The 26882-nt window shown below is 35.7% G+C and overlaps 1 protein-coding gene across 2 annotated transcripts in view; it reads left to right on the top strand.

Moving 5' to 3' along the window:
- The window catches only part of ATG2B (autophagy related 2B), a 44671-nt gene extending 19530 nt beyond the window's left edge, over positions 1-25141 (top strand). Inside the window, exons 19-42 of one of the 2 annotated variants that reach the window (XM_054275189.1) lie at positions 524-681; positions 913-1085; positions 1394-1541; positions 2378-2577; positions 3368-3448; positions 5037-5143; positions 5403-5495; positions 6301-6371; positions 7354-7430; positions 7657-7827; positions 8313-8454; positions 9236-9438; positions 10342-10568; positions 11200-11308; positions 12979-13173; positions 13706-13807; positions 15420-15498; positions 16342-16546; positions 16992-17061; positions 17987-18069; positions 18491-18612; positions 18796-18950; positions 19976-20125; positions 20889-25141. In XM_054275189.1, coding sequence (XP_054131164.1) covers positions 524-681; positions 913-1085; positions 1394-1541; positions 2378-2577; positions 3368-3448; positions 5037-5143; positions 5403-5495; positions 6301-6371; positions 7354-7430; positions 7657-7827; positions 8313-8454; positions 9236-9438; positions 10342-10568; positions 11200-11308; positions 12979-13173; positions 13706-13807; positions 15420-15498; positions 16342-16546; positions 16992-17061; positions 17987-18069; positions 18491-18612; positions 18796-18950; positions 19976-20125; positions 20889-21119 — 3352 coding nt within the window. In that variant the 3' untranslated portion in view covers positions 21120-25141. Of the gene's footprint in view, positions 1-523; positions 682-912; positions 1086-1390; positions 1542-2377; positions 2578-3367; positions 3449-5036; positions 5144-5402; positions 5496-6300; positions 6372-7353; positions 7431-7656; positions 7828-8312; positions 8455-9235; positions 9439-10341; positions 10569-11199; positions 11309-12978; positions 13174-13705; positions 13808-15419; positions 15499-16341; positions 16547-16991; positions 17062-17986; positions 18070-18490; positions 18613-18795; positions 18951-19975; positions 20126-20888 lie in introns of both variants that reach the window. The other variant, XM_054275188.1, reaches the window with a different exon arrangement.
- Positions 25142-26882: the final 1741 nt, after the last annotated feature.

Below are 26882 nucleotides of genomic sequence, written 5' to 3'. Positions count from 1 at the left end.
TGCAAATATGCAAGAGAGATTGTGATCTATTTTAGTCTCTGATAGACATTGCTTCCAGTATTTTCACTTCCAAAGTGACAAAGCAGAACCTTCCATTGAATATTCTGTTGGAATACTTCTGTACTGAGTGCCTTTATCCTGACAGACACACTCATTTGAAATCAAAAGAATGAATGTTTCCTGCAACTTAGTTGAAAATTGATGTGATCAAAATAGGGGTTTCTCAACTCCCCCTCCCACCTACTGAGCAAATATATACCCACTTATAGAGTCTTTTGTGTCACTGTCACATGTTAGACTTTGATATGTGCATACCATAATTACAAATTAGAAATTACTTCCATTTTTTTATTGCTTTTACTCATGAATATATTGTTGTTTTGTGCTTGTGAACTTTATTTTCTCTGTTTATGGAATCTGGAATCTCTGTATAAAGTCTGCAAAGGAATTATGCTTGGCTGACCTAATACAAAATGTAAATATAGTCATATATTTTGTGTAATGATAATGTATTTCTTCCTAGGATCAGCAATGATTTATTGTTGTGGGAACCCACAGCTCCATCTCCTGTGGAAACATTTGAAAACCTTTCTTATGGTGTTGGACTATCTGTGGCCAGCCAACTCATCAACACTTTCAGTAAAGACAGCTTCAGTCAATTTAAATCTGCAGTTCATTATGGTAATGCACTTAATAAATCATCTAGAACTATAGTGCTTTAGAAGTGTAATTGGCTGAAGTGATTAAGATGTTAGTGGAAAGATTTTGTAAACTTATGGGAAAGGATAAACCAAGAAATAACGATAAGGTAGATTACTGTTTAATTGGGTAAAATAAGTGTGAAATTGAATTGCATTGCCAGTGGAGAAACAGTGGCCTAGAGAATGAGTTGTACTTCATTTTGTCTATTAGATGATGAAAGTGGATCTGAGGAAGAAACACTACAGTATTATTCCACTGTTGATCCAAACTATCGTTCACGCAGAAGGAAAAAGCTTGACTCACAGAATAAGAACTCACAAAGCTTTTTGTCTGTTCTGCTAAATGTGACACATGGATTAGTGTCAATATTCACAGATGTAAAGGTAAGGCACTGGGACTGGAACAAGTTTTTTGTTGTTTTGACCATGGGTGGCCCCTTCATGCTGTAGGTACCTATCTGAAAGGAGGTAGTGTTTTTAACAGTAACTCTATAACCTTTATACTACTCTAACTAGGCAGTAATGCAACACAATATTTTGCAAATTCTGTGTACTTTGCTTCATGTGAGAATAACTGAAATGCAGGCAGGAAAACATGTATTGGTAGCCACTGTTGTGTTAGTTTAGACTGCCTAAATGCAGCAAACTGTCAGCAAACAATAATTTTATCATTTCTCTTCTTCCTTCAGCAGGATGATGGAAATACACTGGAAGGAAAATATGGTGAATTTTGGTTTGAGTTCAACGGTGGTTCGCTTTTCAGTGTGACTAAATATGAAGGCTTTGAGGACAGACACTATGTTTGTCTCCATTCTAGCAGCCTCAATTTATATCATCAAGGTAGGGATGGGATTGAGGTGGCTTTGGGGCTAAATTTGAAATTAACTAAGCTTGAAGCTTTTTAGGAAAAGGCAGTATTTTTTTCTCTTTTCTCTCATAGTGTGTCATTTGGCACAATGAATATAATTTATTGCTAATGTTTCTAAATGCTACAGTAATGCAACTTCATTATAATTGTATTTAGTTAAAGTTTAGCTCCAACTTTCCTGACAACTGCTGGTACTTACAGATACTGTGATCCTTTGGCAAATTAGCTGTACAGCCTATTCTTTACTATGAAAATGCACTCTTCCTACATGTTACTGGTTGTTTAATTGAAAAAACTACAGGTTACCAGTGGCTGCTGTGTTTTTCCTCAGTAGCTAGTTGTCATCCACAGGTGAAGAATTTTGGCTGTGTAGTTTGTCTATGTCTGGTAACCCCCATGTAGTTAAACATTTCAAGATTTCCCCCTCAGATGCCTGGGAATCAGTGGTGGTCATGCTTCAGTGCAAGGCGTAGTTGTTGTGTGTTGAGACATGAGCCTGGCACTAGCTCATAAAATGAAGAGGAGACACATGTTCTTCATGTAACCTGTAGGAGATTTCTGTCCTTTATTTCAACTTTGCTATTTTGTTGGGCAAATAAACTCAGTTCCTAATAGACACATTGAAGATGATAGCTAGAACTGTGGTTTTAAATATTGGATCACCCATAACCCTCCCTTCACAGTTCTCGGTTGTGCATGACTAACTTTGGTAATTAAAATAATTTTGTAGGCATGAAGCATAAAAAGGATTTTCCTTCACACTTCATCAGTGACAGCTTTGGTAATTCATTTCAAAATGTCTTTGCAGGTTTGGTAGATGGAGTTGTCCCTTCCTCTGAAGTACGACTGCCCACCACAATACGTCCCCATTGGTTAGAGCCTACTATTTGTTTCTCTGAAGAGGATGGTCTTAGTAGGACTACTTCAGATGGTGTAGGAGTGGATAGTCCCAGTATGCTGACTGTTGCAGTCAAAATCCAATCAGATAAAATAGAGAGCAATACAAAGGTTTGTGTCATTTGTACTTTTATAAGTTGAGTAATCTCAGTTATATGGAAGCATCTAGACATCTAGAAGGGTTACAGATGAAGAAGCCATATAGTTGTCAGACATCAATTTTCAAATTACAATGTTCTCTTATAATCTTTGTGTGGATTATAAAATTTAAGCAGCATCTTAATTTACTAGTTCTTCTAGTTCTTTGCTGATCATGCTATTTTTTTACTGAATGCATTTTTTGAATAGTTGACATTTTTTGTTTTTGTTGAGTTTCTGTTGTCAAAATAGGCAAGAACAAATGTAGAATTACACTGCAGTTAACTAGCAGTGTCATCTAATAGGCAGCCTTTGCTTACCTGTTTGGAATAGGACTGTTAAATGACAGTAGCATTCATTAATGTGGCTGAAAGAGGACCTCTTAGCTGGCATAGTGGTGACAAACAGGTTGATTGAGTTATCTTAAGAAAGATTCTGCAGACCAGCAAAATGTTGTGGGTGTTCAGTTGTCTCACACATGAACTACTTTAAGTTGGTACTCCTGGTACTCCTATTTCTGCTGAATCCCAGAGTGAATGTGCAGGCAGCCTTCCTTCCTACCACCACCACAAAACTGCCATTTCTGCGCTGTCCTGTTGCAGAAAGTATGATACTGTGTTATCCAGGGTTTCTGTATTGGAAAGCAGGGTTTTTCCAGACACCAGGAGATTTGTGGGAGTAGAAGGGTGACATAGTTTCATTATCTGGATGTGAACTAGTTACATGTTTCATGTAAGCCAAGTCATGCAACTTTGTTGTGCAGGAATTTCTGGTGGCTGTTGGACTGCGAGGAGCCACCCTTCAGCACCGTGTGTTGCCTTCAGGTTTAAGCTGGCATGAACAGGTCAGGCTGCTACTGTTTTCTTGATTACATCTTCAATTTCAGTCTCATTGCCTTAACTATCAAACTAAATCTTGATTGAAAATCTTGATGTTAGGCTGTGCTTTATTATCATACTCTGCTCATGAAAGTGTTGTTCTTTCTTTCCTGTTTCTCTTTGAGAACATTGACAGATGATAATCTTATTTTTATATGACTTCTTGTCTGTTCACTTGGTACTGTTCCTCCCATCATCCTAACTTTCTGTCCATTACATGTGAGGGAGGTCTTGGCAGGGTTTACTTCATTCTGTTGGGGTTTGGGTTTTGGGTTTTGTTTAAAATTCAGATTAAAAAATCTCAGTAGTGCAATATTATTCAAGTACTTAAATAATCCTCAAAAGAAGCAAACGTGTTATTTGTATTTCTGAAAGCATTTCTGTATTTTTCCTTTTTGCTCACTTTATCCCTCAAGTCTCATTTCTCAGTTGTATATTTCCTGTTTTGTATTGCAGTACTGCAGAAAAAGCTGTACTGGAGGACTTTGGGGAGGCAGTGAGCAGCAGTTTACGCAAACACTTCTGAATAAGAAGGGTTGTAGTCATAGGTGTGGATGCAGAGGTAGAGCAAGCAGAAAGGGCTGGAGGCCCTTGATCTGTGTGTGTGCACAAGGCAAAACACACCATTAGCACAGGAGCAGTGTCATTGCATGTCCTTGCCCCATACTGGATTACAGACAGCAACCCCTGACACTCAGTCTGCTCCTGTTCATCCTCCAGTCTGTATAATATACTGATTTTTACATGCATTGTTACTGTGTAACTTTGTGGAGCTGAACTTGGGGCGTTGGACTCTGCTGTGCCCTTATTTTCTCCTCAGTATAATATTCCCATGGTTTGTGTAGCCTGCTTTACACCATGTTGCTTCTTTGCTCTGTGAAATTTTTCTCAAGTAACATTTCCAAGTGCATCACAGGCAATCTTTTTTGGAGGGGGAGGGATCAAATAAAAATTGTCCAAAAAGGTAGTTAGAAGAAAAAATTAAAAGACTAGCAGTGATGGTATACCCCAGGCCTGGAATATTTTAAGAACTTCTATAGTATAACATATTCAAGAGGGAACTATGACAGATGTTACGAGGATAGCAGCTATTTTTATGTGGTAGTACAAGAAAAAGCTGTTTATACAATGAATGTGCACATGGTTCTGAGTGTATTTCCCATATCCACCCCTCAAGAAAGACTTGAAGATACCTTCAGCAATGTAGAGTTAACTAAAAGTTAACTTTTCAGAGAGAGAGCAAGGAAAATGGAAACACTACAAAGAGGGATGAATAAGGCTGTATTTGGGCAGTGAAATACATTGTGAAGCTTTATTACAAGGAGCCACTTGAATGCATATGGATTGGTCTTTTCCATACCTTTGAAGCTGCAGGTTTTATGTTTTGTTTTTTTTTTTTTGTGTTGTTTATATTCTATGCTTCTCTCTATAAAGATCTTGAGCAAGCATCTTTATTGTCATGCCTGTTACAGATCTTCCTTTTTGCCCTTTTGTGATGTGTAGTTGTTTGTTAATTTAACAGATACTGAGGTATTTATTTTTTGTGATTTTTAGATTTTATATTTTTTGAATATTTCTGATGAGCCTGTTCTGGGATATAGTCCTCCAGCTACAATTACAACTTTTCATGTGCATCTGTGGAGTTGTGCTCTTGATTACAGGTAAGTAAAATGTAAGTGTGTCATTGACACTGCAGCTGTATACTTGCTCTTCAGGAATGTTCAAATTTGCATACTATAAATAATAGTTATTTAGGCACTTTTGGAAAAAATACTTAACAGACATCCTTTAACTAGAAGGAATTTAAAGTAGGATATGACTTGCCTAGGTCTGGGAAGATGGAGTTAGGTAATCTGTAAGGCTTTGAGTGAACTTCACATAGGTACAGAGCACTAATTTGTTTTTCCAATTTGTTATTAGGCCCTTGTTTTTGCCAGTCAGATCTCTCCTTACTGTTGAAACTTTCAGCATTTCCAGCAGTGTTGCAGTAGATAAATCCTCTTCTACTCTCAGGTATGATTTAAATTATTATGAATCATGTAAGCTCCTGTAAAACTTGTAATGCCTGTCTGCTTTTTTGACCTCAGAAGCTTTCATGTTGTATAAATGATCACACTGGTTTCTGGCTTTTGAAATACACTTTGCTCACATGTAATTCTTCTGTTTTATTAGGTTAAAGAATTTTGTTTATTTATACTTTTTAGTTGGATTGCTTCCTTTAAAAACAAGCAATTCTGCATTTTTAATAAGATTGCAATGTCCTGAAATGAAGTTATGTCTATTTTATGGATTAGTAAGACCTTAAGATTTCTTATATTTTGTTACTTGGCAACAGTGTTTTAATTAATTGAATATTTAACGGCTAATGAAAATTCCTGTAACTTCTAATAATTTTCTTGCAACTTCAGTTGAATATTCATTCTGTTTTACCTGTTCTGTTGTGAAATATCTACCAAGTTGATTATTTTTATTGATTAAACCTTTTAAGTGATCAAAACAAATGTCCTGTTAACTTTGTTTAGAGAAAAAAGACAGAAATAAATGTTAAAGCTTAAGGCATTATTTCTTATTCTAGGTAGGATCAAATATATAAATTGAAACGTAAAAAATATGTAATTAGCAATGGGGAAAATATGTTAGAGTGGTTAATTGTCTATAGATTTGAAAATTATGAAAGGCTAAAGTGAAGAGTTTGAATTTAAGATATGCTTGGTATATTTGTGTTTTAAAATATTTTTTATATACTAATTTCTTTTGGCTTACTAAATGCACAGCATTTCTCTAAGCATTTTTATTTCATCTTGTTTTTATCTCTTAGGATAATTTTAGATGAAGCTGCTTTGCATTTGTCTGACAAGTGCAACACTGTCATGGTGAACCTCCATAGAGGTAAGGAAGTTTTAGATGTGACTAATCAATTACAGAGCCTAAAGAAACAAAATTACAGGCATATTCAGCATATATAAAGGTTATTTAAGAAGAGGACTGAGAAGATAAGAAGCAGAAAGTAGACTATGAGAGAATAGTGCAATCTTGATAAAAATCTGAGTGCTCTGGTTTGCATTTGTGAATCCAGAAGTCAGAGAAGAGCACCTTGCAATTCCTCTGGTATCTTGTTACAGTTTTATACAAATATACAAATACAAATGGGTATTTGAAAAAGCCTATGTTTAAAAATCTGGAGTTTCACAGAAAGAAATTTTTGTAGAAAAGAGACCTGATGAGATATAAATAGTTGAACTTGAAAGGTGCTATATGGCAGAGAGTTGTAGGTTCTGAAAAGAATTATACCAGCTGGGTTGATCTCATTGAAATAATAAGAACTTTTAAGGACTGAGGAACTTGAATCAATATTTACTAAATGAGTTGGAGAAATAATGAAACCTTGTGCCCACAAACCTGTATTTAGCTTAGGTAAGAGATCTCTAGTAGGGGGCACAGTAAAGGCTTGCCTGTTTTGTTTAAACAACAAAAGAGGACAAATAAGTTATTCATGTCACTGAAAGATTAGTGCAGTATGAACATGTGTTCTCTCTCACTTCAGCTAAAAACTGATAGAATGTTTAGTCATTCAGCTTCTGTGTGCCTTGGTTTCTCTAACTCACACAGATGGGATGAAGGTAAATATCTTAAAAGATTACACTGCACACAGATGTGGTAGTGGGAGTGATACATTGGACTGAAAAGGTTCAAGTTCTTCATTTGAGTGGATGAAACTTGAACTCTGAAAGTAATCCTCATAAAAGAAGGAAATGCAGAGATATGAAAGGCTTTGATTCCTTTACAGCTCATGCTAGTTTTAATGGGTTTAGAACTGTACATATATAGGGTTTTGCTATTTTCTTAGTAATGTTAAATTATCATATTTCAGATTATGTTCGTGTTATGGATATGGGACTGCTGGAACTAACCATTACAACAGTAAAATCTGATTCCGAGGGAGAAAGAGTAAGTATTTAATCACAAACAAAATATAAAATCTTCAGGAGAGATTGTGATTTGAAAATTACTTTATTATACTTAAAATCAAAGAAGGTTTTTCAGTTTACTTGTATTTTTTAACTAATTTTTTGACTAGTTAAGTAAAATAATTGAAAAATAGCTGTGTATATGTCATTTTTATGGAACTTCAGGATAATTTGAAGTTTATTGTTTTTTCATTGTTGCTATCTAGACTAAACCTCGTTTTGAGCTGCACTGTTCCAGTGATGTAATCCATATCCGTACCTGCTCTGATTCGTGTGCTGCACTAATGAATCTCATCCAATATATTGCAAGTTATGGTGATTTACATCCACCTGCTAAGACAGAGGTTAAACGTGGAGTTAGCAAGCCAAAAATGAAGGTATTAGAATGGCAAAATGATAACAGCTTAACTTTCTGATTCTTGGTAATATATTTTATTTTAATCCCTATTCTATTTACAAATAATATGAGATTTTCTGCAAAGAAATTGTATCAAATTGTACCAGTTGTATCTAATTTAAAATATATTTCAGAGTTAAAATAGTATTTTTTTCCTGCTTTGGTCACTACATATTTCAAAACATTATGCTGTTTGCCTCTTGTACTTCATTGTTATCTAAAGAAGAAAATTCCAGGACATACATGAGCTGTCCAGGTACTCTGACCTAAATACCCTGAACCATAATGTTCTAAGCTACTTTATGAATGAATCATCCAGCTTGGTGTTTCAGATCACTTGAGTATTTAATTAGTTAAGGGTTTTCTTCTCACAGTTTAAGAGCTGTGAAGCGAACTGTTCCAGCAAAATATTTTTTGACATTTGTTGTTTTTGAGATGTAACTATGTATAGTTCCTCTCCTACAGGTAGAGACCTTTAGCCAACCATCTTCCCACGGACCAGGCCTTGCTGAGTCAGAGCAGCAGATTTTACGGGATTTGATGAGTGATGCCATGGAAGAAATTGAGACTCAACAGACTGCTTCTGCCATCAAGCAAGAGTCTAATGGTGAGCATCCCCTGAAGGCATACCCCTGCATATAAAGTACAACTTTTCTGGAAAGAAAGTGGGATTGAAAGTTTTGTGTATATAGAGATGCTGCAATAAGAATGGGACCAGGTACTTAGGATGTCTGAAGTCTTCAAACTATGGAACAGATTCTTGCTTTTAATAATAGTAATGCAGAAGTACTTTGATATTCTAGTCGAAAATATACATTACTGAGCTACTGAAAGCAGCAGGGAAGAAATCTGTCTCTGGGACTCTGTCAAGACTCCAAATTCTGTAGGAATATAAGTTAGTGTGGAGGAATAAAGACCTCTCTTCTGTATGTCAGAGAGGTCCAGGAAGAAGGTACAGTTTCAAGTCACAGGAAGAACTTTTTAACTATAAAGAATTTTTTCAATTAGCAGATGAAATCAACTACCTTATTCTATCACAGGATTACGGCTTCTGTATCATGGCTAGAGTGTAATTCAAGTTTAAATTTGATAAGGATTTTTTACTGCAAGTAGATTTCCATTACTATTTCCATGATCTCTGGTCTTCTTTTCTGTGGTAGAGGGTGAGCAGTCTCTGTGGTACTGAAAGGTTTTGATGCTGTGGTCTTACTACCAGAATAAGAAACTTGAGAATTGTATGTTATTTATAGTATTAATTGATTCAAGATATAATGAGCAAATTTCCTTGATATAATTGAAGTAGCAAACATGAGTTTACTTAGTTTTCATATTTTGTAAGGATTTTTCCACTGAAACATGTTTTTTCTCCACTCTCCTTCAACTCCCAGGAGTTTTTGATGACAAATCTCAAACTCAGGAGCCATCTTGCTCAGATCTCTTCCTGTTTCCAGATGAAAGTGGAAATGTCTCACAAGAGCCAAGTCCCACTTATGCTTCATTTACTCATCACCTGATAAGTGAGGCCATGGGAGATGTTCCAGCAGAAAGTGATGATTTCTGCATTCTTTTTGCACCTAAAGTTGCTGTTGCTGTAAGATCCTTTGAAAATTACTAAAAAAAAATCCATATATAAACTGAATTAGAGAAAAGCTTATGTAAAGCCTGGGTAAATAAGATATCATAGATTTCTGTGATTGCTTAGTGATGCTTTTCTGTTTGGAGGGAATTCATGCATTATTGCTATTAGGAATGAGAGTAAGTATTTTCAAATAGATACGATTTTTCTATATCTCAGCACTATGTTATTGTTCTTTCATTTGAGTGTTACATTAAACATTGGCAGTTTTCCTACATTTTAGTCATGTTTAATGATTGTCATATCAACTTAAAATAATGGCATAATTAGCAAAAAAAGTGTTAAGCAAAAACCAGCATTTATCAAAACAGCAGCTTTGCACATCTTCTAATCTTTTGTTCTTTTCTCTTAATCTAAGCTCTCAGTGTTTCTAAGGATCTAAAATCCTTGCCAAACCTCAGACATAAATTTTTGTGTCACTTTTACAGCAATGTCTGTCCTCTGCATGTTGTCTGGTGGTATTCTTCCTAATAGACAGAAGCAGTTCTTTGGTCCCTGATTAGAAGCTGCATTTTCCCAGTTATAGTTGAGCTTGTTTGTTTCCAGAAGTGCTAATAGGGTGGCCTGGGCTCTTCTGTGGTTTTCTGCTTGCTTTCAACTAGTACTTAGTTTTGTTTATAGTTTGAGTGGGGAAGTTTTTTGTTTTGGTTTGGGGTTTTTTATTGCTGTTTTTAACTACTTCACAGGTTCTACTTGCTTTTGTCTGTAGTTTATAAGAAACGTTTCTAAACTGATCATATGTTGTATAAGCTTTAGAAGACAATACAGAAAATTTTCCTTTGCATAGGAAGGAATTGGACATCTCAATAAAGATGATCTCCCCTTCTCAATGCTATATGTTTTTTTTTTGTTAATTAGGAAAAAGAGGAAGAGCCAGTTATAAAAATAATGGTTGATGATGCAATTATCATAAAGGAGAATCATTTCAGTCAACCCATAAAAAAAACAGATACAAGCAAAGCTCCGCTTCATTTTCCTGTTCCTCTGGTACGCTATGTTGTAAAGGAAATATCTCTTATTTGGCATCTTTATGGTGGAAGGGATTTTGGGGCTGCACCACCAACTTCTCCAGCTAAAAGTTTCATGTAAGTGTTTCATCTAATTATGTGGATTAGAAAATTCAGAAATACTTTCTTTTCTTTTGATATGGAGGAATCTTACTGTTCAATCACAAGTCCCCCTTGCTTGCTTCTTGGCTCTCTTCTCACAAGGAATCAATCATAGAATGATTTGGATTGGGATGGATCTTAAAGACCATCCAGATTCTCACTCAGTTCCACTCCACAGAGTGTATTTTTCCTGTGTCTTAGCCTGGACAAGCTTGGTTTGATTTTGCTGATTTTTAGAGGGGGGTGGAGGGATGGATTTTGTTTTAGGGTAATATTGGTAGTCAAATTTTCCTAAAGAGATCAGGACTTAAGGAGCATAAGTGTAAGATTTACAGGATATCATGTGAGCTAGAGAATAAAATTATTACAGCCAAAACTAAGGAAATGTTTTATGAATGTTAATTTGGTATTGGGATACATGCACCTGGCATTCTGCTTAGATGTATTTTACTTGAACAAAAAGAAATTACTTGCTTAACAGTAATGTAATTTCAGTTTTTTGTAATATAATTAAAATAGTAAGAACTTACATCTAGTGTATTTAGTTTTAGATTAACAGTGAGATAACTTTAATCTGCAAAAGTATTTTTCCTTTTGATTTCCCCAGAAGTCCCCATAGTTCTCCTTCTCATACACCAACAAGGCATGGACGGAATACAGCATGTGGAGGAAGAGGAAGAAACCCAGATTTCCTAATGGAAATACAATTAAGCAAGGTGAGTAGCAGAAACAGCTTCAGCCATGACTCTCTCTGTGGATATCTTTACATGTTATACTCCTTTGAAAACACCTTTCCATTAGAGTTCAGTACTATTTCTTTCAACAGTATCTACATCTAAGCAATCACTTTGCTGGTGATGAATGTAGAATTTGTTCAACAAATTAGTATTAGCATAGTATTTTCTTTCTGAATAAGCTTGTTTCTAAAGATGGAGGATGTCCATCACAATATTCTTAAAAGCTTTTGTTTATTATAACCAAGTTTTGCAACTGCTGTGTTCCTCTCTTTAGTTCCATTCTGAATAGGTATCCCTGTTATGAAATTAGGTGTTCTAACAAAATAAGCAAGACGTAGATATTTTGAGAATATTCAGTGTATCAATTTGATAATTGGGTATGAAATAACATCTGATTATATCAGAGTATTGTTTCTGTGTTTCCCCTAACATATTTAGCACCCTTCAGGCATAAGTATCTTACAGCTGTTTTTAGGCTGTGCTTAGCTCTAACATAGGAACTAAATGCTTTTTCTGGTGCTGTGAATAATATTGGCAAGGAGTTAAACATATTTCATGTTAAATGGATCAATAACAGAATCTTTTTAAAATAAGATGTTTTCAGATGTTTCCATAAACATGAAAGGCATTAAATAAAAATAAAGGCCTTTTTATAGTCTATGTGCATTTCTGAAACTTAAAATTCATCCCATTAACACCTCAAGCTTGCCAGAAATATGTAATGCTTAGGTTAGCATTTTCTAGAAAAAACATGACATTACAATAAACAAAAGGAGAAAGGGAAGCATTTAATATTCCACCTGGAAAACGTCATATGTAGAATGATAGCTGTCTCTCAATTTGCAGATATTTAATGAGAGTTGATGTTACCACTGAAGCAGTATAAAGATTTTTTCCCCTACTTGCACCCCTAACTTGTTACACGGCTGAGCAGTAGTGTTTAAAGCAATGAAGGAGAGTAAAAGGTGTCACAGACGGTGTTGCCTTGGGGCTCAGCGCGGGGCCGGCAGGGGCCGCTGCCGCTCTCTGTGTGTGCCCAGCAGCGTTCACTGCCGGCCGGGATGTGCGGGATCTGGAGAGCAGCGGGTGATGGTCTGTGGGTCACCACAGCTGGAAATGAGAGCTGCATAACTTAGAATTGAGGAAAAATGCTGAATTAGCTTTATATGGAGTCACTTGAGAAGTCAGTTGGTAGGGAAAAAACATTTTTTTCTTAAGTAAGAGAGTGCAAGATTCAAGAACTGGAAGATTGTCTGGTACAGGCTTCACTATGAAGTAAGAAAGATGTCAGGATTGAGAGGAAATAGCTGAGTCAATTAAAAAAAAAGGGGGAATTCATTCCCTATCTTATGGCAGTAGGATTTCCTTATCAAAGGGTCAGTACTGTTTGTTTTGCCTTGAATTTGCATGCTAAAATGCAAATAATTATGCAACTAGAAATGGGAAGATTTCTACTGCTAGATATGTAAAAACCTGAATAGTGTTCAGAAATCTTAATAGTATTTCTGTAAATTTAAAATAGTAGACAGCTTTATAAGTTCTTATATGTGGTATACTTCCCTGTTTTTTGTTTATTTTTTTAAAGAACTAATCTGTTGATAAATGGTGTTTTTCAATGAAGCTGATTATGCTGGTTTTCTTTTCAAAAGGTGAAATTCCAGCATGAGGTGTATCCTCCAGGTGGAGCAGAAGGTGAATCCTGTCTGTTGGAGCAGCCAGTGTCACGACAAGTTTTTATTGTTCAAGACCTGGAGATCAGAGATCGCTTAGCTACGTCACAAATGAATAAATTCCTCTATCTCTACTGCAGTAAGGAGATGCCCAGAAAAGCACATTCAAACATGGTATAGCTATGAAATGCTAATTTCTTACAATTACAGTGAGAATTATCATTGTGGGGGCAATGTGCACTTCTTAATCTTGCAGAAGCGGAAACATGAGCTCGCGCAACATTGAAGTAATATCATTTGTTGATAGTTATTTGCTTGACTCTTTGTAGATATTAAGGCTAATTCAAAAGTCAGTTTGAATGTCAGCATGTCAGGTATTAATGGGTTTGAGATTGTTAGTTTAAAAAACCAGATGTGCAGGACTACTTTGGTAGCTTTCACAATTTCAAATGCAGATTTGTATTTTTATGGTAACCAGTAGTCTTACTGGTTTTATAAAGGATTTAGTAATTTTTTGGGGGGGATTTCTTTTAACTTAATTTTTTTATAACATTCAGTGGAAATTTTTATCCAATACTGTAATTGCTAAGTGGAATCATACTACTAAATACAGAGATTTAGCAGTAAAAATTTTTCCTAGCTGGTGTTCTGAGATTTAATAATTGTGAATGTTAGTACTTTTTTTTCTCTTGTTGTTTTTTTTCAGTTAACAGTTAAAGCTTTACATGTCCGTCCAGAGTCTGGCAGATCCCCACAGGAATGTTGTTTACGTGTTTCACTAATGCCACTTCGCCTCAATATTGACCAGGTTGGTTGTGCCAGGGCAAAAAATAAAATCATTTTTTTCTTTATTGAATGTTACCTGGGGTTTCTTTTAACTAGATACTTGTAGCCATGGTGCATATTTTACAGTTTACATTTTCTTGGTGTGATACCTTTTTTATTTAATCTTTGGATCTCTATTGTTTCATTTATATCCATGCTAGAACTTGCCTTCTGCTCTGGCTATTACAAAGACAATTTTTTTTATTTATTTAAAAACCAAGAATATCTTAGACAAAACTATTTTCTCAGTAAGTTTTTCTCCTGGAACTTCTGATAATCTCAAAGGGTTTGGAGTCACAACTTTTAAAAATAACTACTTAATCTTGAATGATCTGGTTTTGTTTGTTCATGAAGTGACTTCATTGTTTTTAATTGAATAAGATTAATCATTAATCCTGAAGTGGTTCACGTCGTATTGGTCAAGGGCACTTGACACTTGAGAAATGCTACTGTAACCTGAAGGCTTTGTCTTGCTATCAACTGCAGTGGCAGGAAGAGCGGAAATTGTTTTACTTTCTTTAGCAGGGCTTTGTGCAAGGTATTTTTGATATAGTCAAGAAACACTGGGGTTTTTCTAAAGCAGTAAGAGCTCTATATGTTTGTGCTGGCAAATGTGAAGTGCAGTTATTACTCTTTGTCGAAGCATTTCTTCCTTAATTTGTCATCTTCAGAGAGCTACGTGGGGTTTGGATTTTTTAGGAGCATAATTAGGATTTCCATACCTTTCTTTCAACACACATTAGAGACCAGGTTTTCATTTCACTCTTAGCAAAACTGAGCTCTGTGTAGTGTGCAATAATTTTGTCTAGGAAACAATGGCCTGGAAATGCTGCCATCTAGGGAGGAAATATGTTGCTTCTTGGTTACTTTTAAAGTCTTTTATGTTTTGTACTATAAACAAAATTTACCTTTACAACTTCTATGAAATTAACCACAGCTTTTTTGGAAGTACAGGGCAGCATGCAGTTATTAGAAATACTTGTTATTACTGCTTAAGCTGTCGGTCTTATCAGCTGGAAGTCAAAATGGAAAAGAAAGTCCAGTTGTCATCAATGATAGGATGAATAAAGCACCAATGTAATGCATCTGTGTGAAAAGAAAGCTGGGGTGTAATAGCTTTATGGCATTATTAAGACATGAATACCATAGATATCAATAACTTTTAATGAAGCAGTGAGGAATCCTGATTTGTAATGATTTGGTTGACTTTGACAGTACTAGAGAGGAATATAAACTTTATTTAAATACCTTCTGCTGCAAATCAGAGAAAAGTTTATAACTGAGTTCTGGAACTCAGTTCTGGAACAGTCTCCAAAGTGAGAGTAGAAATGGTGAAAATAATCCTGAATTTTTAAGGCCAAGCTAGATAGATCATTAAATCCTGTTATATGGAACAGGGTGCAGAGGCTAAGAGGGACTTCCTGGTTTCTGTCCTAGATTTCATTGTGGTTTATACATATGTGAAAGGATCAAAAAGAAATAAAAGGTTTGTTTTATGTCTGCATAGAAATAGAGCTGGAATTGTAGATAATGTTTGTAGAGAATTAGGTCTTTGTATTTTTTTAACCTGATTGTATTTTACTTTTTGCCATTAGGATGCCTTGTTTTTCCTGAAGGACTTTTTCACTAGCCTTTCTACAGAAGTAGAACTCTTAGTTACTCCAGATCCTGAAGGTATATTTCTAAAACAAATCTAAAATAAAAGTGCTGCTTCTTTGTCCTTTAATTTGGGTACATGTCTATAAATTCACATGTGGATCTTGTGTGTATAAAAACTTGTGTTGGGGTTTGAGCACTAACATTAATGACTGATTTTTTTAGAACTCAAAAGCCTTTGGTATTTAAGCTTTTTATTTTAGAAATATGAACAAAGGTGTTCAACACCTGGAATCTTAATTTTATAAAATGAGGTTGAACCAATATTGGAGCATATTTAATAAGAGCTTCTGGAAAAATTGAGGGCTGCATATGCTATTGGGAGTTATTATTAGATAAAACTGATACATTGTCCTGCTCATTTATAAAATTGAATTCTGTGTTAGACAACTTCAAGCTATTAGACAAACATAATACTCTATGCAAGGGTATTAAATTAAACATTGAATGATGTTTATATGCTGTTGAAGCAGTACTTGTTATCAATTATATTATCTGATGCAAAAGCAGTATATATTGAAAGGCACATTTCCACTATGAAGTGTATTTGGCTATTTCTTAACAGCTGTACTTTCTTTGCCTATTTCTGTTGGGGTGTCATGCTGAAATGCACAGGTGATGAAGCACTCTGCAGTACTGCCGTTAGAACCAGATACATTATTTATGCTGATGCACTAACCTCAACTTCAGCTGCATGTAATAACTTCTATCAAAAACTGAGAGAATCTAAATATTGCCCTGCTAATTCCTACTAATAAGCATTAGAACTTACTAAGGACACAGTAATTGTGTAAAAACAATCTCTTTGTAATCATTGTGAAAAATATGAGTCACTTTCCTGTGTGTAACTTCTTTTCTTAGTCAAAAAGTCTCCTGGTGCTGAAGTTACATGTAGTTTGCCCAGGCATGTCAGCAGCCTTAAGGAACCAAGTCCAGTCATTTCTTTTGCATCACACAAGCAAGCAAATGAAAATGGCAGCATTGATTCCATGGATGTGGTTAATGGAGAGGATGATCAGTTCTCACAAGAAACAACATCATACAGTGATCAGCCAGTATTTTTCAGGTAAACTTTTGTTAGAAGAAGTTTTAAGAAGGTGTGGTAATAAATTATTCCAGACCTTCAGACAAGGTGCATTTTTTTGTTTATTGGCTGCTTATAGAAAGCAAATATTGCCCACAGAACCATCGTTTTGTGGTGTTTGCTTGTTTTTGGGGTTTTTTTTTAACATTTTCACTTGCAGGATTAGTAACACATTTGCAAGACTTTAAAATTTATTACAAATGCTAACCTGAAATAGATGTAAATAAACCAAGAAAAGCTGAATTTGCCACTGTATTTTGTACATTTATTCTGAAGTACTAACACAGTAGCGGAAGGCTTTATGGTTTACAGAAAAGGGTATGATATCCTAGTTCAGGAGAATGGGAAACCATGAGTTTCTTTTCAGAAAGATAATTTCATTTCCTTTTCATGTTTCTCACTGTAATATTTCCTCTCTATGTTCCAGAGAATTTCGCTTTACATCAGAAGTTCCAATACGGCTTGATTACCATGGCAAGCATGTATCAATGGATCAGGTTTGTGTACAATGCTGATGCTATAGAACAAAAACTTGATGCTGTTTGTTTTGCTCTCCCCTCCCTGCTCCTTGAATGGGAATATCTTTATGCTCCCTAATCATTAATGATGCAATTGTGACAAATATAAAACCCTTTATTTCCCCTTAATTTTGGTAAAGCTTAACCTCATTTCACTCTTAATTGGAAAACTAGGGATGGATCCCAAATTATGATTAATCCAGGATAGAACTTGAATGTCACATTTGTGAGCTCCATGATTGGCTTGAAATCATAGTGTAGAGCTGCAGTGCCCCTCAAAGTATGATACCACTGTCTGATGCCAGAATCATGCATTTTATTTTATTTTTTCCTCATTGATGCCAGAACAAAATACTGTTGTTTATTCTCCTTGTTTCCTTTCTTTGCAGTCTAGTAACATAGGGGTCTCAGTGGCAATGGCAGAATCTATTACAGGTGAAAAAAATACCCATGCCCATGATTGTTGTTAAAATATGCATTCTTCATTACACTGAGTTTAGAAACCAACATCAAAAAATCCTATTTGCACAAGGCTTGTACTTTATCATGGCAAATCAGTAAGAAAATATGGAAAGCAGCAACATCTTGAATTTGCCCAGATATCAGAAATCAAAACATGAAATATGGTAGCTTTAGCATGTCTGGAACACACTAAAGCCAGAACTATGTTTGCATAATTTATTTTAGCTTATTATTTCTGAAGAAGCCCTCTTGTATCCGGGTTTTTTTTGATTAGCAGGTTAAGCCAAGTTTCTTTTTTTGCAAGTTTCCATGTGCATTTGGGAGACTGGGAGAGAATATTTAGACAGGATACTTGTAAGTAAGAGTTGAGATGATGAAATTATTTCTCACAGGTTGTATGGGTTGAGTAAATGTATGTGATAACAAAATATTTCACTTACAGGGAACATTAGCTGGGATTCTTATTGGGCTTGCTCAGTTGAACTGCTCAGAATTAAAGCTGAAGAGGCTTTGTTATAGACATGGGTAAGTTTCTCAAAATGTAGATCAATACTGCTATTGCAAATTTGCAAATGTAAAGCAAATTTTATCTTACGATACCCTTCTAAAATCCAGGATACTTTTTGATTCTAGGTGTTTTTCAAATGTATATAATTCAAGAACTTCTGAAGCAGAACAGAATTTAATATATGTGCTATTCTTGATGATAAACTCTTCATTTTAGTTTCATGTTCACTTCCTATGGAAATGTATGTGATTTGTAGTTTTGAGTTTGTTTTATAAAGCATATACAATTGAAATACATGGCTTAGCCAACAGCAACAAAAGACATTTGAAGAAGCTTTCCTTTTGTTTAAATGACATCTTTTATGTCAGTGACTAATGAATACATTTATCTTATTAGGACTTGTTTGTTTAAAAAAGGTAATAATTGTATTTACTTTAGTTTATTAGGTGTGGATAAATTATTCTCCTATGCCATCAGTGAATGGCTTAATGATATAAAGAAAAACCAGCTACCAGGAATTTTGGGAGGAGTAGGGCCTATGCATTCGCTTGTGCAGTTAGGTAAGTTAATTCTTACTTTTGTTCAGTTACACTTGAATGTGTTTGTTTCTTTAAAAACCAAACAACACTTCTCCCCTCTCAAGAAACCAACACAAACCATGTTGACTCTTGTTTTCACTTCCTTACAAGGCATTCTGCATATGTAAGAGAATTGTCTGACTTTGGTGTTGTCTTCATTTTCAGTGCAAGGTCTGAAAGACCTGGTGTGGCTGCCCATAGAGCAGTACCGCAAGGACGGTCGGATTGTCAGAGGCTTTCAAAGAGGAGCAGCTTCTTTTGGTACTTCCACTGCCATGGCTGCGCTGGAGCTGACAAACAGAATGGTTCAGACTATACAGGTAGAGTGTATGACTCCTGAAGTTAGATGTAAAATGAGAGGCATGTCTAGTAAATGCTCTGTATTAAGCTAATGTCTTAATGCTATAGATTTATGCTAGGGAGCATCTATTAAAAAAGAAAAGCAGGTGTATAAATAGGAGAGCAGAGACTGGGCAAAGTTTGCAGCAGTCTGTGAGGTGAGAACTATGGCATCAAATCCAATGGTTAGAAAACTGTGTTAAAATACTTCTGAACACCCAAGCTGCTGCTTGTTTCTTAATATCTTTAATGCATTGCAATGTACAGTTTCAAATGAAAATGTTCAGTGTCACTCAAAAAATCACTCATGCTGAGAAAGATGAGTTCTTTGTTGCATGTGTGTTATCCACTAGTAGATTCTTACCTTTTTATAAAATATCAACTTCTCTGTGCTAATTTTAAAAAAACAAGCCCACAAAACCAGACTAAAAAAAGAACCCCAAACATAAATCAATACTATTTCTGTAGATCTACACAAAGGCTATAAAGCTTCCTGGATTTAATACTAAGGGAATCTTGGATTAAAGCGTTAATAAATTTATGTTTCTTAATATAAAAAATACAAAATTACAGTGAAAGTACACTTTTACCACCTAATCTTGCAAAAATAATATATGTGCCTTAGGTTGAGCATATATAGTCAGAAAACCAGTGCTATTAATCACAAGTGGGATTATACATGTGTGTTTGTAAGAAATACCATTGATCAAATGTTCTGTTTGTATCTTGAGCATTTTATGCAGTTTAGGGGATGCCTTTGAAGAAACAACAATTAGGAGGGGAGAAAACCCCACCCAAACCTACAACATTCATTCCTTCATTATGGAATTAATGTATAGTTAGAGCTGCACATTCCAGAAGTTCTTGTACAAACTGTAATCTGATGCAAGTGAATATTATTTATGGAATAAGAACTCTTTTATTTCAGTGACATCACCCTATTAGTATTAAAATTTGTGATCAGGTGCTATAATTTACATGTTCTGCATTTGCTCCTGATGTGCAGGCAGCTGCAGAAACTGCTTATGACATGGTATCACCAGGGCCGACCTTCATTGAAGCAAAAAAGATCAAACGGTTCCCTCGCCATCGCTTGGCTCCTCAGCCCGTCGACCTGCGGGAGGGGGTAGCCAAAGCCTACAGTGTTGTGAAAGAGGTGAGTGCAGAAGCAATTGTTGGGAACCAAAGTTAAGAATATTTCCTAAAATGGCATTATAAAATAACAGGTGTGAGTTTAGGCTGACCAAATGGAGAAGGAGGTTTCATCTTTGAACAAGACTGTCTTCATCAATTATCTTAAACTAACAGAAATCTTGAATGAAAGAAGGAAGAAACCTAAGATGACAGGCAGATGAGTGTGAACAGGACTTGAGTGATGGCTTACAATTATTCTGAGCCATGTAAAGTTGATTTCCTGTGCTCTGTCATCCAACCTTCCCTTCCCTTTCTGCTCAACCACCTTTGCAGTTGCTGTTAATTCTGAGGGAAGTAGAGTTTAAGCATAATGCAGGATTTAAAAGAAGTGAAATCTTTCTCTACTATGACAGGGTATTATAAATTGGAATGCTGACCTGTTTTTATTATATTTTGTGTTATACTTTGTTTGTTGCACCTTATGTAGTGGCAATGATGTAAGGTGTCAGCTGAGTTTCCAGAGAATTTTGTAGTTTTTTCAGTAGTACCCCAAACCTTCTACCCTTATGCACAAGATGTGCCACCATATGAAATGAAATATTTACATCTGTTATTTTAAGCCTCATTAGAAGAACTAAATCATATTTATATCAGTATTGCTTTATTTTACAGTTATAATACAAATCACCAAGAAAAAGAATGCTGAGCAGTTTAAAACTTGCCTTAAAACTAGGAGAGGTTGCTTTTCTTGTTTAGTGTAACTGATTTCCTTTATTTTCTTAAAGGGTATTACGGACACAGCCCAAACCATCTATGAGACTGCTGCTCGTGAGCATGAGAACAGAGGAGTCACTGGAGCAGTGGGAGGAGTCCTCCGCCAAATCCCACCCACCGTGGTGAAACCTTTCATTGTTGCAACAGAGGCCACCTCCAATGTCCTGGGTGGCATGAGAAACCAGATCAGGCCAGATGTGCGTCAAGAAGAATCTCAGAAGTGGCGCCTTGGGGAGGATTGAGATTTGTAAATCTGGCTCAGCAGGCAGGTAGCAAGGCTGGAAATGCAGAAGAATGTCCTGTTGGCAGCTTTAGATGGAGCTCACTTTGTTTTGTCATGCTCATCTCAGGAACAAATGAGGTTTTCCAACTGTTAGTAGCAAAACATCCAACCAAAAATATTTATGAAGTGAAAAGCGAATTGGTACGTGCTTGTACTGTGTGTTACCAATACATTTGGTAGATAGTGCCAAACATAGTGAAGCATGCGCTGCCAACTCAGAGACATGCTTGCTCTGCTCCATTTACCATATTTTTCTTGGTAGATTTGACATCTGAAGCAGTAGCCTGTATGGTGAAGCTAAGTGGACTTTAAAGAGGTTTTCTGAGCATAGTCAAAGAACTGCCTTCAATAAAGGGCTCTGCAGATGCTCTTCACTGACTAAAGGATAAAAGCTTTCATTGTGGACATGAAACATGAGGCTGTCTAGTATGGAAGCAGATAAGATAATACTGTTTAATGGTCATAAGCATCGCTTTTAGCGTGGCACTTACAGCAAGGACAAGCTTGATAACCATTCGGAGTTTAGATTCAGTGTCAATACACCTACGAACAGAATTTGTTCCTAAATATTAAATACCTACTTTTGTGGGTTTTTGAAGAACCTGAATGTTGCAGAAATGTTCTGTTGTGTTGCACTTTAAAGGATATGGCCTGTATATTGTGCTTTTTTATAGTGTGAATAAAATGTAATGTGCATTATCCTTTATGTGGTTTAGAAGCTTACACGAATTATTGAAAAGAGCATCATTTGATGATGATCCTACAGAAAAGTGTCTTAAATTTATTTAAACTCATTATATGTAAAAACTTTTTTTTGTCTACTGTTACACTAATTACGATGCTAAAAATACCTACTGTTCAGGAAAACAGTTAATTCTAATTGTCACCAACAGTTCTTTGTAAGAATGAAAAATCATAAGTAAAATCAAATTATTTCATAATTTCATAGTTAGAAGACTATACAGACTTTATTTTAGTAATCTGCTTTTATTTAAAGTTCATATTGTTGCAAAGTTGCTGCTCTCACAAAGTGTTCCTAATTTAGATTGTGTGTCATCAGTTATTTGATAGTGAGTATTTGGGGTCCTTTAACTGAAACTGGGGACTGGTGAGAGGTTTTAAAAAAAGGACAGCAAAGCTTCTAAAATCCAAGTGGTACTGACATTATTTACCATTTAGTAGGTGACATGTGTCTCCACAGAGCTTTACTAAGCACCTGACATTGCACCATTTTGGGGCAGTTGAAAGTCTTGGCAATAGATGTGCAATAATGAACTTTTTTTTGTCTTGTATTAGCAAAAACTGGAGAATAAAGAGTAAAGACTCTTTTGAATAGAAAAGTATTAATTTTGAATTTCAGTAGATGAAACTTTAAATGACTAGCCAGTATGTAAATTTGCTATAGTTCTGTGCTAGTCATAAGTGGAAACCCTGCCCATATGCCGTGTGTAAAATCCCCACTGAAAGGGGGACATCAGATGCTGTTGATCAGACTTCAGTCTCAAAGGGTGATGAGGAAGTATTTTCATTCTTTGTTCAGTTAACCTGCCTCTAGCAGAAACTTTGCTGATGGGCCTTAAGGGACAAGCAGGAGTATATGAAGGAAAAAAATTGCTGCTTGTTCATGCTGATAACTATACTAGGTATTCCTGAACACCAAAGAATCTGGCTGGACAGTAAATGATTTGAAAATGTCCCCTCTGTTGGGAAGACTTCTGCAGTCTGCTCTATTTTTCATAAAACAAAGTTCCAGGTAAAAACAAATTCCTGCATAGGGTGACAGGTAATATTATAAAGTTGTGTTTCAATTCACTGGAATCATTGAAGTTGTGGTGCACTGAAAACCTGGTTATTTCAGCTAAATTACTTGCTGCAAGCAGGAGGAGATGCTTTTGAGAGGAAAAATACCTGCAGATTTAATAACCTAAAATATTTTCTGATGTTAAAATACTTGCTGTAGTGCATACTTGTGTTCAGTAATTAGAGAGCTTTGCTTTAATGAGAGCTCAAAGTATGAGCATTTTGCACAGGAATGAGTTCCATGTTTGCAATGTGGCACCTCCTGAATGCCTTCTCAAGAAGTGGTGGTGAATCAATGCAAGTAAGTAGCAATGCACCTTTTTCATTGGGAATTAGTATACTAGTAATCAGCTAGTACTAGTAAATAGCTAATCCAGTTCATCCACTTAATTAGCATAAATCTACATATTTTCTGCCTTTCAGACACTGCTGAAAAGAAGTAGCATTTCAGTGTTTTTTTTCTTTTTCAATTCTGTCGAGATCTAATTATACTGCAAGGTAACTAGAATATATTTTTATATGAGGGCATGATGTCAAGGTGAAACATTTTTATAGTGTTTCTCATTGTCAGCAATACAGATTGTACAAATTTATTAAACTTCACTTTTCACTATGTAAACCCTCTCATTTGCTGCTTGCACTTTATTGAGGCTTCTCAGTGAAATTGATTCTAAATTTTTTTTCAACATTTTATTTTGGAAATGGTTTTCTAGTTTTCGGTATACATTCTGCATTGTTGCAGTGTTTGAAATGTTTAAAAAAACCTTAAAAATCACAGAATTTACCAAACTAGTCTTTACACTAAGACTAGTGCGAAGATTGTGTCTTGTAGGGCTCAGCTTGTGTTTTAAATCAAAAAGTATCATGTATGAGAAGGGATTCATCAAATGCTCTATTCAATACTGTAAGAGTTTTCAAGTACTTAAAAAAAATACACAAAGTGAGATTTGACTCTGGGCATATTCCCTGGAAATGGAATATTATGGATAACATTACTGCATTCTCCATTAGCACAAGGAGATTGTAAAGAAAATTCTTGTACTTGAATTTTCCATTGAAATCAGTTGCTATAGATATGGGCAGTTTTCATATTTGTAGAGGCTTTAAACTGGCATAGACAATGCTTTAATTCTCTCCAAACACTCTGACACTACTACTGCTATTCCTGTTACTTAGCTCAGCACCATCCTAATAGAACTGTCATCCTGGGTTTTATTAAATATCCAGGTGTTTCAAATAATACATGGATGAGTGGCCTGGAAGTACCTGAAAAACAGACAGCCATCTTTTGTAAAACAAACAAAGCATTCTTGCTAAGAATCTTAGCAGTGACTGAGAGGAGCAAATCGTCACATCGAGGCAAAGGCAACTTCCATTTTCTTTCCACTATCTCTTCTAAACCCTGCAGGTTTTTAGCAGTGCAGTGTGCCCTATGTGTCCTTTCCTACTGAACAGCATTGTCAGTGACTCACTAGATAATCCCCTGTGAGTTCATCTGTGCTTAAGGGACTGTGTCTGCTTCTATTTGCTCACTAAGTGGTTGATTGTGAACATCCATTTCTTGCTTTCATTTACTGTTCCTTAATTGAGTTGCCAAGAAAGGTTTCTTAATAAAACAAAAAGCTATTCAAAGGTAATGAACATGACACTCTTACCAAACATGGAAATCTACACCTGCAAATGTGATGCTGGTTTTTCTTTGAATATTGAGATGTATGTATTTTGTAAAACAATGAAATCCAAGAATTTGTTTAGAGTAGATGAATACATCCAAGCCTTTTAAGTACCCTAAATGCCCCTGCAGGATAAGTCAGAAAATGTGTGGGTACGTATGTCAGTTTGGATCCTTGTGTGCACAGTTCTTCAGTCTCCAGGCCTCATGATTTATGCTTCTGACAACTGTTTTAAGTTGCTCTACATGCTGAATCTTGTTTACAATTAAATATTAGATACTTACAAGTCAAATACATAAATACAAATCATGCATTTGTACTGGATTTCTTAACTGTAAGGTAGCTCAGACAGAAAGACGGCAATTTGTGTATATGTTTGTGTATATTTTTTACATTTTTGCACTTATGGTAGGTTTGTGGTATTGTTTGTATATAGTTTGCTAGTGTAAAGAATATAATCTCATGAAATAGAAACCACTGTTGAAGGGAATTGACTATTTCAACTTGAGTTCTTGTCCCCTCAGTATGTCCTTGAGAATTATTTTTAACCATGATTTGTATGGCACCAAAAGTATATATTTTAGCGAATTAAAATGCTGAAAGGCCTGAGTGCAAATAGGTTGTCTGTTAAATACATTTAATGGAAAATCCCCCCCAAATTTGTAACAATGCAAAAATAAATATCTTAATTTGTTCCTTGAGTTGGTTTTCTCTACCTTTGAATATAACTGACACAGAAAACAGTCTCTCAAAATACCAGAATTAACTGTAAAGCTAAGAGTTGTATCTAAAAAAAAATTCACTGACTCAAAAAGAGAAATTTTAAAATTACGCAGAGGTCAAAAGGTAGGAAATTAATTAAGCTGACCGATATATCCTGAAACCAGTTCTGTTGTACATCAACAAAGCTCTCTTTACCTGAACAATCAGATTTTGTGTCCCACATAGGCCTGTTGCTGAATTTAGTTATTAAGAATGTATTTTTTATCTCTGCGTTTAGTGGAGACTTTTAAAGCTTCATCAGCTTCAACCTCTGTGAAGAATGCTAAATAATTCCCTTCAGGATTCTTCTCTCATGCCCACTTCCTGTGTGTTTCGTTACAAGTACCTGAAAAGAGATCTTAGAATTCAAGTTCTGGGCAATATTAAATTCTGGTGCAGGCACCAGCTCCCTGAATAATGTGACAGGTGGAAACAATTTTCTGCTGGTTTTGTAATGATATCATTTGTGGGTGAGGGGTGGTCACTGTATAGAGGCTGGATCACTGTTCTGGCAAACAGTGACCCTTCATTTAAGAGGGGAGCTGACTCCCACCTGTCTATCTTCTCTTTCCCCAAGCCTTTTTTGTTTAACAAGGCCTCATGGTGGATTAAAGGAAAGTATCTGAGTTCTTTATCTCTTTGCAGTACTGGGGAATACCAGGGATAATCCTGATGTCTCCAGGTTAGCCCCCAAACGAGCAGAGGAGGCTAATGATACTCCAACTATCTGCGAATGTACGGAAAGCCACTAGGGAGTCATACCAACCCAGAACAACATGAGCTGGTGTCCTTGATCTCTATTCCTGGTTGAGGATGACCCAGGCCCAAGTGTTCTTTCATTTTCTCATTAGTGAATTTTGTTAGCAACATTCAAAATGTGATATTAAATAGTGAGGTATTTTCCGCCAATTAGTATTTCTAGGAAATAGTATTTTAAACTGTCTCTATTAACAGAGATTATAAAAGTAATCAAGCTCTTTTGTGACAGATAACAGGTTTCAGAGCTATTTCATCCTGAAACAGAGTGATTAGATGAAAGCAGAATTTAATGAAGGGCAACAGTGAATAGTCAGGGCCCCACAGACAAGTAAACAGTTCAATTTCTTAGGTGTTTGTCATGAGGATTTGGGAGGTATCTGTAGTATAGGTCTGTTTTCAGGCTTTTATTTGTGTATCTAATTACTTGCTTATTTGTTGATTTCTTTCTTTGTTAAGAGCATGAGTGTTAAAATTTGTCTCTTAGAGGTTGAAGATTGAGGAAGGAAACCTCCAAGGAGGAAAAGAGAATTGAAACCATTACAGCAGGAGGAAGGGTTACTTCAGTTTTGGAGATATGTAAGATGGAGCTTGGTCCACTGTAGCTCATGAGCGCAAAGATAAAATAAGTAGGAGCTGTTTCCACTGAAATGTTTAACTTGCACCTTTAGACTTCAACACTTGGTTGTTATTTGGTACTGAAGAGTTGTTGGTGGCCCCAACAACTCCAT

The sequence above is a fragment of the Melozone crissalis genome, unplaced genomic scaffold, assembly GCF_028551555.1.
Source record: "Melozone crissalis strain CALT ecotype California unplaced genomic scaffold, PUWL_Pcris_2 ptg000018l_1, whole genome shotgun sequence".
NCBI lineage: Eukaryota > Metazoa > Chordata > Aves > Passeriformes > Passerellidae > Melozone > Melozone crissalis.
This window is presented reverse-complemented; position numbering and strand designations above follow the sequence as displayed.